A 12,759-nucleotide genomic window follows, 5' to 3' on the forward strand; every position below is an offset into this window, starting at 1 on the left:
GCACCTGCTGCTTTATTCAGTTGGTCCATGTTATTGTGTGTCTGGCCTATCATATAAGCTTAATAAATAAATAAATAAATAAAAATAAATATTAATTTTACTTCTGCTTATTTGAGATCAGCACAAACCAAGATTTATATGCTGTGGAAAAATCTGCACCATGCAGGAGCTAGTTACCCTCATTACACTAAATGTGGGTTTTTACTTTTTCAGAAACATTTTCATATTTAAAATACGTTTTAACATTAAGAGTAAAATAACATTTAAACTCCCACAAGACAGAGAATTGGACATTAAAAAAAAGTCACACAGGGCCGTTAAACAGTCATGTTGTTTATTTTAAAAGACTTGTGGACGTCGTGAACAGTCTAGCAATAAGTAGATTGACATTCAGAAGAATTTTCAGTGTTATTTTTTTTTTTTTATACCCATCTTATTTACAGTTGCAAACTTTCAAAAGCTGACACCCGACCAGTGAAGTGATTTTATTATCTCAGCGAAAAGCAGATTTAATACCTGAATTTAAGTTGGATTACAGCTTGGAGGACATAGAAGAACACCAGCGCAGGAATATTAAAACTGTCCTTCAGTAACATTACAACATGTTAAAACAGATCAACACAGAAAATATACGAGGAAGACTTAAATATCCAATCCTCTGTGTTTTATTTCCCTACAAATACAATCTAATCTCTGCAGGCCTTGTAATACATCGGGGAGTTTCCCTTCATAGACACTTAAAATCCCTTAAGAGGAACCAGGATGATTCACGGAGAGAGAGATGCTCCAGACACACGTGCAAATTAACCAATCATTCAACGTAGTCACACTGATGGAAAACTGTATTTTAAAATTTCATTTTAAGCTCCCACAAAAAACAACATAAAACCCCTGATTTATCTATTTTATACAATTGTGATCAACGCTTATGCATCAACTCAGTAATTTAGCTACAATAATCTTGGTAAACTCAAACAGTTTTCATCTAAAGTCTTTTTTTTTGGTATTAACATAAAATGGACTTGGAACAGGTGTGTAACAAAGCTGGGAGGTATTTAAGTGGTGAAGTTCATCCTGTATCAAAAGGAGCAGAAGAAGTTTTTAATGTATGTCTGCTTCCTTGTTTGCACTTTAATAAGGACTAATAGACATCAATTTAATGAGACTGATTAGATCAAGCAGGTGGACACGTCAGTAGACGTCAGAAAGTCAGGACCAACATGAATGTTAACCTTCATGTATGTTAAAAGATCCCCCATTATCGATGAGCCAATCAAGACAAAGCGTCTGATTCCAGTTTCTAGCAGAACTGGCGCATTTCTAATTAGCTTATGGTTCAATGCAGGCAAACAACTATAATATGCACATTCATCAGCAATAAGGCATAAACAACATAGACAAAACAAAGTTTTACAATGCAGGTATTGTCATGAATAACTCGTAAATTGTGTATTAAGAAATGCAATCAAAGGTTTTCTTTGTTCCTGATTAGTGCTTAAGATTTTGGATGAGTTCCATACACTCTCAAAACTGCTGAGTTACATTGAATATTTGTCAAACATGACATCTTCACAGCCACATTTTCCGTTTCGAAGAGTAAGATCACCTTTAGATGTTAACAACATGAACATGAATTCAAAACTCTGTAAAATGATTTGGCAGTAGTTTCATGTCGCGTCCAGCATCACCTAAAACGTACTGGAGTGAATTCCTTACCGTATAAATCTCCTTAGAAAAGCAATGTTTGATTGCTGACTACATATACAACAGCTCTATAAGTGGAATACGTGAACGTCAGGGTGTCTGAATAGGTTCTGGTATAAAACGTGCATTGATATTGTGTAACTAGCACATACATGCCAATACAGGAAGTTATTTGTTAATAATACTCTACACAAGATAAATAAAAAATAGCTAAAATACAATACAATTGTCATTTTTGTGTGTTATAAATACAAAGCTATTGTACAGTAATTGTACAAGGTTTCTTAACAACAGCAAGACAGGAACAGGAGTTCTAAAATTTGCTGCCATACTCCCATTACCTCTTTCAGGACAAGGGCGAAACTAACTACCATGACTTTATTTACTTATTTTTAGTGTTTGCAGCAAATTGGAGAAGACCTGTTCAAATCTTGCTGACAGCTTGAGCACAACAACATGAGCACCTTAAAGGGATAGTTCAACATTTTTGAGATGAGGTTCTGTTGAAAAAAAAAAATAAATAAATAAAAAAAATGGCGGGATCCAGACTAAACAACACTTCTGCCTTTTAAAACAACTGTCAAAAACATCACATGCTACGGTTATTTTAAAAACCTTTAGGGCATCAACACATTACCAGGGTGGTTCATCTAAATAAAGAGCTGATGAATGTTTACACAGGAAATGGAGGTGTGGTGGCGGTGTGTCACCGATGTCACAATAGCTACTGAATAGAAGAAGAAAGACTTGTGCTCCATTTTTTCTACTGCGCTGTATGGTTACACTTCAATTGTCCATTCCAGCATTTCTGCTTGATGTGTCCACATTATGGAAATTATAGGGCCTAACTGATTACTGTAATTAACCACTTATGTTGCTTTGCATTTCTTTCAGTTGTCTTGACCAGAAACGCTTCACATGTTCTCTAAATGTGCTTCACACCGGAAGATAATTAGTGGCACACCACCCCCAACCTCCCATCACCCACGTAAGTAGCAAAATTTCCAATATTTTAATGAGACTACTGGGTACTCATATGTTTGCAAATCACTATAGATCTGAAGCTGAAAGAGTTTCTCAAATGTTTACCATTATTATTATTATTAATTTTTTTAATAAATAATGGTCAATTATTATTATTTTTGTTTTAATCTGGAAAAGTTGTGATCTTGACAATAAGAAAGGCATATAAGTCCTACTTTCTTTGAAAACGGTATGATTATTATCATTATCAGATATTTTATCAGTGGAAAAAGATGCATGTTTTTGATCCTATTTACTGTGAATTAGAGTAAAACAAACAAACAAACAAAAAAACAGAGATAATAAAAGATGAATCTATCCAATAGTTTACATTTTAAATTTAAATGTGTCTGTCTTCGTGAACTGATTGTGCTCGTGAGTCAAATTTCAACCGTTCTTGAACTGTGGACATATTATATAATTCAGAGGGCTGCAAAAAGCCCTCAGGCCACCTCTGGTTTAGAGGCTCTTAAAGACAGCATCTGAATGAACTTCTATGGCATTTTGGAGACTGAAGATGTTCTAAGATGGCAGAAATCTGCTTTGGTCTCGTTCCCTCTCAGAGAAACTGTTAGACTTTGCCTGTATCACATACTAAGTTAGACTTTATAAATCCCAAGAAGGTTTTCAATGCATGTAAGATATCAGCAGCTTATAACCTTTGAACAGAACCTCACTCAAAAAACGTACAAACTATCCCGTTAAAGGAACGCTTCACGGAGTCTCCTCAGAACAGATAAATCTCATGAAACTATAGCAAGACTGGCCTTTGCCCCTTCAGTCCTCTGTCATAAATAACAGTTCTTTTCATAGAAACAGTCCTAAAGTCGTAAAAGAAAAAAAAAAAAAGAAAGAAAAAACTCAAACAGAAACAGTGACCCCATTGATAAACCAGCAGGCAGGATGAATCTGGCTTTGTTATAAAAGCTGCAGCCCAATTGGGATTCAGCTCTGTTCTGCCCCCTTCCTTCCCCTTCCCAGTTACTTAATATAGAGCGTCTGTCCGAAGTCGGAATCTGAATAGTCGAAAGGATCACCAGTTATTAACTGAGCGATTCCACATGGCTGTCTCAGTGTGAGCAATCTGACCACAATGCATGTCACTGGAAAAGAGCGTCGGCTTTGAAATAAGTGAAGCCAGAGGTCGTTGACTGTTGGGATGAACAGGAATGCAATCTATTGGGGAAAGTGCTGGACTGCATTTGATCACCATTTAATAGAGACATGGAATGTATGTGTAAAAAAATTTGACAAACGTATGACGAAGAAAAAAAAAAAAGGGAAATTCCAACCACACAATGTCCAAGGAAAGCTCCTTGTTTGACACAAATGGTGTATAATCCCTGCTGTTTAGGATTCAGCGCATGCAGCTCTTATTATTCACTGCGAGCTGATGATGCTTTAGTCTCTTATCTCAACACTCACACAAAAAGGGAATCCTCAGAGCAGCAAATGGACAACAAGCTTCGAGACCCTCTAGTCTGCCAGACGATCCACAAAATTAATGAGGATATTTATTTTTACTGAGTGATTTCACAGGAGAGAGAGAGAGAGAGACAGAGAGAGAGAAACGAAGAAACAGAAAGCGCTGCCATGGTTACTGTTGGCTTCTTTCCTCGCTTTCTCCTCTCGCTGCATCCCGGTTTCTCTCTCTACCGTCAAAGCAAACAACAGTAATATCCACTCACGTAGTCTGACAGGTAGAGCTCTTTTTTTTTTTCTAAATTACGCTGCGGGCTGAGGTCATTGTGCTGATGCTGTGCCGCAGGGGAGCCATTAGGAGTTTGAATACAACTGGGGACTGGGCAGCCTTTGTGTGCTGCTGGGTCTGCTGCAGCCTAATCAGGAGGAGATTGTGTTTGAAGTGCGAGCGGTTCTGGTTGGGTTTAAGGGGTCTGACTCTCGCTGAGAGTCAGAAATACATTACGTTTCTGTCTATATCTGCACACAGGGTGATGCAGGTTGAGGGTAAATCTTCTGTGTGATGTGATAATAACTGATCACAAAAAAATAAAAAAAAGATCTGTGGAAGAGAAATTTTAGAGGATGCTCACTTGGACACTGTGTGGTGTGATCCGGCACTAAGCTGAGCTAAATCTTTCAGGTTTACCAGAGTTGTACATTTTACAGAACAACAAGAGCGCTCTAAGGCAAAAACAGCATCTCCACAAAGCATCCCCGCTGCCTGTTGCTGCCGAGATAGGTCCCTGCGTGTGACGGTGTGGGTGTCCGTGGACAACATGTCTGAATCTGTGACAGAGCAAAGGCGTACGTGATGGACAGAACAAAGAGCAATCGTTAGCACTTGTAGCCAAAAAAAAAAAAGAAAAAAAGGAGTGGAAGATGAAAGATGAAACAAAAACGCCAGACCCAGCTCACGGTGAAACGCGGTGCGACCGGAGGAGACGGAAAAGTTGGAAAGATGTATAGGACCCAGAGGTTCCTCTCATTCTGTCACTTCGGCCGGGATCCCCCTGGTGACGGCACATGTGAAGCGCGTTTGGAACAAAAGAACTGCTGCTGCAGATAAACATGGCAGCCGGCCATCACCATGTTCCCCACGCCTCCTGCAGGAGCGTCTTTGAACTCTGCGTGATTCATTTAAACTCATCCAGCACTAATAACTACAATTCTTCTAAAAAGGCGCATATAAAAAGTTGGTGGTGAATACCGACAATGAGCTTAACTGTGATCCTGATGTTGGAGCCCTGACTTCTCAAATGTTTTCTCATTGTGAACGATTCAAAGCAACAGGTAGCGACAGCGGCTAATTACAGTCCGCATGACGGTGCGGCGCAGTGTGTGTCCGCTTAGCTTACAATTAAAGAGCTACCAAAAATAAAAGCCGTTGTGACATGATTGCTTATTAAAGCCAAGGTTGACTTCAGGGGGGGCACACTGCTGTTTGGGGAGGGGCCAAAGAGTGAAAGAGGTGACAGCTGCTTCTGTTACTCCATCAACTGTGGCTTTCTATACAGAAGTCCATTTTAGAATAATTGTAGTAATTATTTCTATCAGGCATTCAAACTCAGAATAAGACAGCTATTCCAAAGCTTTCTACTTTAAAACAAAGTTTTATTTTAGCTTCTGATATATAACTACATTTATACTCTTAAAGTGAAACATTTTTAAAAGTAGCAAGAAGAAAGTTTTACTAAAAGGGGAAAAATGTTCCATATGTTTTTTGTTTTTTTTTCTACATGGTATTTAGGGGACAAACGTGACAAATAGAGTCCAAGTTAGATGAACCCAACATTGAACTTTGTGGCTGACATGGAAAACGCCTCCTGTGGTGGAAAGAAACATTACACTGCACATCACCGAGAACATGCGTATTCACAGGGAAACATGGCGGTGGCAACATCATCCTGCGGGGCTGACATTTCCAACAGTGACAGAGAAACAAGGCAAAGTTGATGGGAAGAGTGTGGAGCTATAAACAGGGTCAACCTAGAAGAAAACCTTTTATAGACAGCAAAAGACCTGAGACTGAGCCTGAGGTTCACCTTCCAGCAGAACAACTAACCTAAAACACAGAGCCAGAGCTGCAGCGTAATGGTTCGCATCACAGTATGCCCAGTCAAAGTCCAGACCTGAATCCAACTGAGAATCTATCTGTGGGAAGACTTGAACTGACGATCATTTATGCCCACCATCTGACTGAACTTGAGCTATGCTGCCTACAAGAATGTGCAAAAAATGTTATGTGCAAAGCTGGCAGCGACCTCAAAAGATCTGCTCTGCAATTACACAAAAGGTGCTTCGAGAGCGTCGACTGCTCAGATTTGTTCAACTTCCCCCTTAGCCACTACTTTGTGTTGTTCGGTCACACAGAAGTCCAACAGAATGCGTTTCGGTTTGTGCTTGACAAAATCTGACTAAATTCAAGGGTGTGATTCGTTTTGTGAGACAGTGGAGCTTCTTCCCCCGAGAGAACCACGTTAATTCCTCTCACAGCTTTGAGGTATTCCCTATTCACCAAACAGATGCTACATGAACCACTAACAGTGAAGTCAACCGTGGCCTTAAATGGGGTCAAAACATTTGACCTTTGACCTCTCAGTATGAGGCCCCATCTGCAGAGAAAGTCACAACAGCGTCACCTGGTCAAATTGCCTCCTGGAAACGATTGTGCTCACGACTCTGTCATTGAAAGCACTCATTTATTTAAAAAAAGATAAACAGTGCCATGTATAAAATGTCTTCAAATCTATCAGCTTAAAAAGAAAAAAAGCTTTTCTGAATCTTCTTTGTTGAAGAAGTATTGATTTTGAGCTGTTTATTAGACCTTCTGTCTTCAGGCCAAAGGAGACATATGAAAGAAGAAAAGATAGGATTTCTTAAGAATATAAAGAAAGCTCAGAAAGATTTATGACAGCGTTTATGTTGGAATATTGGATAAACCAGTTATTGACAGTTTGAGGTGACCTTAGCCATCGGCCCCCCCAGCGGAGATCAAACAGCAACTTGACCTTTTGATGTATTGCGGATTTGAGGGAGGGAAAAGCAAGAGCTATTTCTTTGGGTCAGTAACGCAAGGTGTTACATTTGGTATTAGTATCTAAAAGATCAATTCAGTGACTAATAGAGGATAATGTCATTATTGCACTTAGAACCATAGCTTAATGTGATTTCAACTTCACTTGAGCAGCGCAGGAGACCAGGAGATGATGACAAAACCAACGCACCCACTGGCCGGACCGCATGAGGCACATCCCTGATTGTAGATTCTGCTCGGAAATGTTTTTATTTTTTATTTTTGCTGAGTTTCTAGGATCAAAGTTTGTGACGGCATCATCCTCTTAAAGAAGATGGAAAATGATGTTAGTAAACCCTTCAGACAGAGAACGCGACGTCAGATCAGTGAGCGCAAACGCCTCCCTTGGACAGTAAAGAAGTGTTTACGCCTCACATGGCTTTGGGAAAGGATGTACGCCTGGCGGGATACGGTTTGGGAGTCTCCTTGGAGCGCTGACTGAGTTCATTTTTTTTCTTTTTTCTTTTTTCTGTTTTTTACGTTGGAGATCTACGAGCCTTGCTGCGGTGGCGTCGATGATGGAGGGAGGCGATCTGTGATCCAGCTCGTCACGTCCTTCAGCACAGTCTCGGCCACTTCAGGGAGGTCGTGATGGAGAGCGTGGTATCCTCCTTCAATGATCTGGGAAAACATTTGGCCACGTCAAAGAAACGATATGCATAAAAAAAAAAACCCTGAAAACTATTATTGTTAAGGAAAACAGAACATTTTCTAATATGACGGCCATTTGATGAGCACTAAATCTAAATCACTAAATCTGTTTGGGGTGTGAGGAACAGCACAATTTCAGGGCGCGTTTTGGTGAGAAAATTTGAATATTTTAAAAACCTTATACCGTATATGTGTGGACCGGATGTCTGGGAACCTTGGTAAACCCTAGAAACCTTGACATAATCAAAAATAGCACTCTCACTTTCACCCTCACAAAATCTTCAATTTGCAAAACTTCAGTCTAATGCAGAAATAATTGATTTTAGTCACAAAAATGCAGAGTTAGAAGTCATCATTTAACTAGATTCAGACTTAAAATTTAACAACTAGGTAATCTATTACTAAATCAACCTATTCCACCCTAAAATAGACAGAATAAATGTTTGTTGTCAAAAAAAAAAAACACAGAAAAATTCATATAAGCTTTTATTTTAGAAAAAGCCTGTATGATTGTTTTAATAGTGTCTTTAAATGTCACTGTAAATACTTAAACACGGCAGCTGCAGTTGATCCTGAATGAACTGCGGCTAACCAAACTCAGGAAGAAGTCGTTATATTTTACCAGTACTCTCCTCAGCTCAGGAACAAACTCTCAGTTCATAAAACTGTTATTTCTTATAGATCAGAACCAAAACATTATTTTTTTTCTGTATCTTTCTTCTAAAGGTCAAATACTGTTTAATCATTTAGTTTGTCATTTCTCATCTGTTCATTTGTTTAAATTTGAGTTTTTTTTTTCTTTTTATGCAATTTCGAAGTGAACAATTCTTTTAGTATGCCTTGATATAAATGTGATGTTTATTACTTCTGTGCTGCTGATCTTCCTGCATAGCACTTTGAATTACATTATCTTTGAACAATGCTGTGCAAATAAACCTACCACACTTTGCTCAGCTAAAAATATCACGTCACATGTTTTTCTTCCACTTCTCAAAAAAAAAGAAGGGCTCGCCTCTGTGAGAACTCACACCCACCGTCAGTTTCTTATCTGAACTTGGAGCTTTCTCGAACATCATCTTGGAGCCTCGGATGTCACAGAGCTTGTCAGCGTCGCCGTGGAGGAGCAGGAAGGGCCAGCTGATGGATGGGATCTCCCTCTCGATCCTCTCGGCCGCCGCCATCAGCTGGATGCCAAACGACACCCGTAACCTGCCGTGGTAGTTCAGCTCGTCGTTGTCATATGCCTCCACCTGACGGGAGAAAGCCGTGCAAAAGAGTTGTGAGCGGAAAGAACAGTGTTGGGCGGACTCCGTAACGCTGTTTATGCAGCATTCCTCCACGCTTTGATATCAAGCAAGGTTTTAGAACAACAACAAAAAAATAAATAAATCCCACATGGCAGTAAAATAAACCCAAAAGCACAGCAAAGGATTTGAGATTTATGAAACACAATGATAAGAGATGCAAACATAACCTTTAAACCAACAACTCATCTTCATCTACACTGTATGTTTTTGGTTTAGTCGTTATGTTTTGTGAAATCTTTTTTTTTTTCTCTTGCTCTTAATGTGTATGCATTTTTTTCCCCAACATAGATTTATGGTTTGTTTTTCTTTGGACGCAGGTGATTTTTGCAGTTTTGGATTCATGTCGGTGAAGCAGCTGGTAGCAGGCTGGCTGCTGGAGCAGATGGGGTTAGGGTTAAGGTTAGGGTTTTCAGTATTCAACATTTTCATTGTTCCCCACATGATAGACAGAATGTAACTGTGTGCTTTCTGCAGATGTATTTCTTGCATCTCACACAAGAGGAACTTGTTTTACTGTCATCACATTCCAAAAACCTGCAGTTGCTCCAACCTTTGACCTGTGTATTCCAGCCAATACCAGGATTAAAACATACGCATACAAGACAGTTAGATCCAGCGGCTTCCATTTCTCTTGAAAGACACGCCTCCCCTCCAAATTAGTCATGTCGAGGACTATCTTCTCCATGAGTGGGGATATAAAGAGCTGAAATGTTAATTCAAATATCATCAATTCTTGTGACAGCAAATCTTGTAGGACCAAGAGTCATTTCGATGACAACAATCTACCTTGGATTTGGTGTGGTGGTGTTGACCGTGTTATTTTACCGTCTGTCCCAAAACGTCATTTTTGTATGCAAACTGGGTGCAGACATTTGACGCAGCAGTTCATGACCTTAGATGCGAAAAAGTCGCAACATTTCACGGAAAGAAATGAAAGTATAAAACCTGCACTTTGATTTTGAACACAAAAACTGAAATGGGTCAAATTGACCCGAAACATAATGCAAAGGGTTAAAGCCACCTATTGTTGAACACAAAAACTTCCCCGTCTTATTAGAGGAAGCAGAAATAACATGATGTGTGGCCGCTGGGACGCATGAAAAGTTTCACAAACCTGCATGAATACGTGGTTTCACAGGTGTGTGTGAACGTGACGGCATGTTTGTATTTGGCTCCGTCGTGGTTCAGCTGCAGCTACTTTAAATGTGACACAAAGTAAATGCACTTTGTTTGTCGTTGTCAAACAGGTGCGGTCTTCATCCTGGGATTGTTCAAAAGTTGCTCAACTTCACATGAATGTACACCACTGGACACATTTTCCCATGAGACACACACCCGCACACACACACGCACACACAGACACACACACACACACAAACCACTTGACAAGTCAGGTACATCGTCAGCAGAGCATACCTACTCAGATTCACAGCAACCAGTCAGTGTCTGTCTCTCACCTGTGTTTCGTCCCGTGAGACCCATTTGGACTCGATGGATCCCAGGGTGAGGCTCGGCAGCATGTGGTTGAGGAGCTTCGCCACGAAAACCTTTGGGGAGAAAAAGCTGGCTGAGATTTTTATTTTTTTTTTAGTTTGTTTTCACAATCTGACACCTTCGTCAGGAGAATCCTACTTTGTCTGAATATTTTCACAGTTCTCTTCACATCCGAGTGTTTTGCTATTTTAAGTTGGCACCAATTTAAAAACAAAAAAAGATAAAACAAACCCTCTCTATCCCATTAAAGATTTAGATTTAGCTGAAGTCTGGCTTTGAAAAGATGACACTGGTTGCAGGAACTGAAATCTGATTGTTGACAGCAGTAGGAAAGGGAAGAAAAACATAAATAAAGAGAAAAGAAGTGCAGTTCTGATAATAAACACGTAGACCGTGAGGCAGTACCTTAAAGGGCGTCGCAGACTCTGGGTTCATCTGGACCATCGGGCCTATCAGGACCACTCCAGTGAAATCACTGGGTCTTTCACAGGCAGTGAGGATGGAGATAGCACCACCCTAAGGAGGAGTAAACATCAGATAAAGTTTTAGTTTCACCTAATTTGTTTTTGTTGGAGTAGTAAATGCTGGAACTTAAGCACACCTTCAGTTTAACTGTGACTATAAAGAACTGTGAAAAAATATTTGGCTCCCTAAAGTTTCAAATCATCACACAAATTTTAATAATGTAATAATTTACACAGAAAATTTCAGTAAAGACCCTAACCCATATTCATCAGATGAATCCAGTTATAAAGGGAAGAAAACTATCAAGACCTTGGTTAAATGTGAAACTTGCCCCGTTTATGAAATCATAAATTAACACCGGTTTTGGTCTCAATTCATCCCCGATGACTCCCAGAAATGTATCCTCAAGAAAATTAAACAGAGCCTGTCTGACAACATGAAGTAGGCTCAAAGATCCTAAAAAGCAACACATCATTTCACCATGAAGAAACCGAAGCACAGATGACAAAGTCCTCGATATCTATCAGTTAGGGAGAAGTTCAAATCGTTTTGGGTGTGAGCTACTATCCACATGTGGAAAATTATTCACAGGAAGGGAGAACCTGACAAAATTACTCCAAGAATCCATCGATGACTCTTCCGGAAGGCCATAAAACAACCCAGAACATCCACTTGGTTTATTTAATGTCAGTGTTTTTGATGTAACAAAATGAAAGAGACTGGGCACAAAGGCTTTCGTAAGAGAGTTCCAAGGTGAAAGCACCTGCTGACCAAAGACAACATAAAAGGCTGTAAAATAAACATAACACATCAGATAATAAAAAAAAACAACTAAATAAATCATAGCAACAGTCAAGCATAGCATGTTTTGCTTCTTCTGGATCTGAACCTGAAGGAATCACATCTCCTGTTCAACACAAAAAGGCTTGATGGGAATCTCCTACCATCAGTTTGTGATTTATTTCCTACCATTAATTATAGTGATACTATTTTGTTGTAAAAATATGAGGTTAAACATTTTAATATAATTCCTTTTTTTTATGTTTTTTTTAAACCAGAAAGAAAAATGTCAACGTCAATCTGGTGCTTTGCTTGTTCCTGTCTGCATTAATGTCGACTAATTTTAGTGCCTTCTGCAAATCTTTAGAAGTGAGCTGAAGCTTGGGAGGATAATTTGTTTCTTTAATATCAGATTTTTACGGTGCGGTGCAAACGCGCAGCAACAGAAAAAAGATGCAAACAAAAAAAGAGACGCAAACAAATTAAATGCAGCAAACAGAAAAAGAGACGCAAACAAAAAGTGCTGAAAACGGAAGTGCTCCAGACCAGTAGAGGGAGTCGAACAAAAAACAGCTGTGTCCAAATTTAAGGCCTGCATCCTTTAAAACGGGTGTTCAGAAAAGCAGCGGCAAAAGTATTACGTCAGATAATAGTTGTAAAATTTTGTTTGCGTCTTTTATTTTGTTTGCTGCATTTCATTTGTTTGCGTCTCTTTTTGTTTGCATCTTTTCTCCGTTGCTGTGCGTTTGCACCTGTCGGCCACCGTAGATTTTAATATTCCCACTCAATCCAGTTCAT

At 39.4% G+C, this 12,759-nt stretch overlaps 1 protein-coding gene across 3 annotated transcripts in view; it reads right to left on the minus strand.

The window, feature by feature from the left end:
• Positions 1-317: 317 nt before the first annotated feature.
• mgll (monoglyceride lipase) overlaps positions 318-12,759 on the minus strand; it is a 38,499-nt gene continuing 26,057 nt past the window's right edge. For all 3 annotated transcript variants that reach the window (XM_007577404.2, XM_007577403.2, XM_007577402.2), the window contains 4 exons: positions 11,122-11,232; positions 10,680-10,769; positions 8,950-9,165; positions 318-7,885 (listed from right to left, as the gene is read on the minus strand). In XM_007577404.2, the coding sequence (XP_007577466.1) occupies positions 7,754-7,885; positions 8,950-9,165; positions 10,680-10,769; positions 11,122-11,232 (549 nt within the window). In that variant the 3' untranslated portion in view covers positions 318-7,753. The remainder of the gene's footprint in view (positions 7,886-8,949; positions 9,166-10,679; positions 10,770-11,121; positions 11,233-12,759) is intronic.

This window comes from Poecilia formosa, unplaced genomic scaffold (genome assembly GCF_000485575.1).
Source record: "Poecilia formosa unplaced genomic scaffold, Poecilia_formosa-5.1.2 Scaffold440, whole genome shotgun sequence".
NCBI classification, from domain to species: Eukaryota; Metazoa; Chordata; class Actinopteri; order Cyprinodontiformes; family Poeciliidae; genus Poecilia; species Poecilia formosa.